This window comes from Gekko japonicus, unplaced genomic scaffold (genome assembly GCF_001447785.1).
Source record: "Gekko japonicus isolate JY-2015 unplaced genomic scaffold, Gekko_japonicus_V1.1 scaffold18271, whole genome shotgun sequence".
Taxonomy (NCBI): domain Eukaryota; kingdom Metazoa; phylum Chordata; class Lepidosauria; order Squamata; family Gekkonidae; genus Gekko; species Gekko japonicus.
Window position 1 is genome coordinate 1 of NW_015217223.1, and position 1916 is coordinate 1916.

The 1916-nt window shown below is 53.2% G+C and overlaps 1 protein-coding gene across 1 annotated transcript; it reads right to left on the reverse strand.

The window, feature by feature from the left end:
• Positions 1–11: 11 nt before the first annotated feature.
• On the reverse strand, positions 12–1262 carry LOC107125159 (speckle targeted PIP5K1A-regulated poly(A) polymerase-like; the record flags this gene model as incomplete). The annotated part of the gene is made up of 1 exon (XM_015428611.1): positions 12–1262. A coding segment is annotated over one exon (1058 nt), but the record flags the coding sequence as incomplete, so codon positions are not given.
• Positions 1263–1916: the final 654 nt, after the last annotated feature.

Genomic DNA, 1916 nt, shown 5'->3' on the forward strand with positions numbered 1-1916 from the left:
GACCAGTGGGAAGAAGCTTTAAATGGGGCACAGCGATATTAATACAAATCACAGATTCAGAACAGCTAAAAAGACTGGGAATCTCCTTGTCATTCACGCCTTTTATTCTCATAAAAGGGGGGAAACACCATACAAATCGGTCTGCCGTTCAAAAGCAATACAAACGCCCTCTCTTTTGGGAGAGCCGCCCCTCTGTCGGTGGGCTCAGGCCTCGCTCGCCAGCTGCTGCTCCACCGCTCGGGGCAAGAACCCTTGCAAGAAGTGGAAGAACTCTTGGAAGGCAGCCGCCTGCTCAGGAGCTGGCTCAAAGCACAAGCTGAGGCGCGTGTCTCGCTCGCCAGAAGCACTGGCCCCTGCTTGGGCGTGAACGGTGAACTGGAACAAAGGGTCCGTGGGCCTCGCCTCCCCCGCCTGCTGGGAAATGGCCTCTGATACTTTCGCCTCCATCTCCAGAGAGCCAGCTGCATGCTGCGGGTCGGGCTGTGGCCCCCGGAGCTGTCGCCTGACCCGGCGGCGTCCCAGCCACACCTTGTGCCAGACGGCACAGTTCCAAGTCATGCTTTGGCCCTCTGGGAGCAAAGTATCTGTTCGTGGCCTCTTAGGAGAAGGGGAGGACGAACCTGCTGCTTCCTCTTCATCCAGGGAGCGCTTGCGCCCTGCCATCGGCTGCTCAGCTCTCACTTCTGTCTGCTGTTCTCCCTGTTTACACTCAGTCACTGCTGGTTGTTGTTCCTGCTCTAACCCCTCTTGCACCTCCAAGCAGCTACATTTGAGCACATCCCGCAAGACAAAGGTGATGCTGGCACAGACTTTCCGGAACCACTGCTGATGGAAATCCCCAGCTTGGCACAGCAGCTTGCGGCTTTCGGCAGGCAGCGCTGCCAGGGTCAGGGGGAAATTGATGACAAACCCAGTGGCAGCCAGAACCTCGGCCTCGGCAGTGCCCAGTTGGAAGAGGCGCACCAAGCCCCAGATCTTGCCTTTGCTGGATTTGCGCTGGTACTGCAAGCTGCGGCAATACTTGGCGGCCACCTGGCAGCAGCGCTGGAACCGCTGCGCCGTCTTCTCATTGACGTTGGCGGCCACGTTGTGGCTCAGCTCAAAGGGGTCCTGGAGGTTGAAGGGCCCCAGCTTGAGTTTGCTGCCCACTTCCGACTTCAGGACGCTGGGCATGGGCAGCAGCTGGCCTTCCTGGAGCGAGATGACGTGGCCTGCAAAGTCGTAGTCCCCAAAGACATGGAAGAACTCGGCCAGCAGGGTGCCTGGAAAGAAAGGCAGGTGGGAGGGACAGCCAATGAGTCAAAGAGGATCATGGGGATGTAATGAAGACTGAGCGAGGGAAAATATTTACATGGCCACCTTTCTCCTGAGCATCTCAGGACTTGCCTCCGGAGAAAGCTGGGCATATATACATTTTGTGTATTTAAAGCTTTAATACATGCTCGCATTTCTCCTGACGCAGGCCCTGAGATGCTTGGGAGAAAAGAAGGCATATGTTTTTTAATAGATTATTTGTATGTTTCTGGAAGATGCACACTGACCAGCCATTTCAGTGGTTCCATCACACCCTGAGAATCCTGTTCTTTCAAACCCGAGTCCCACAAGAGCTTGTATGTGAGAGAAATGTAAGCAAGATCTAGCTGGCGTCCCACTTTAAGAATTTCTGGATGGTTTTATGTAATTCATTTATTTAGCTTCATGCTGTGCTTGTAGATGGGTAGGACTTGGAACAGGAGGCACAAGCTTCATAGATGCCTCCAAGCATCATCCCGCATACTCATTCAACCTCGGGCTAGAAAAAATTGCTTTAAAAAAAAATGAAAACAAGTCTTTAGGACGTTGACGTTTGCACTGAATGTTAACTTGGAATGTGCTTGGAATTATTCCGGACGGACGGAAGGAAATACTGCTTTACA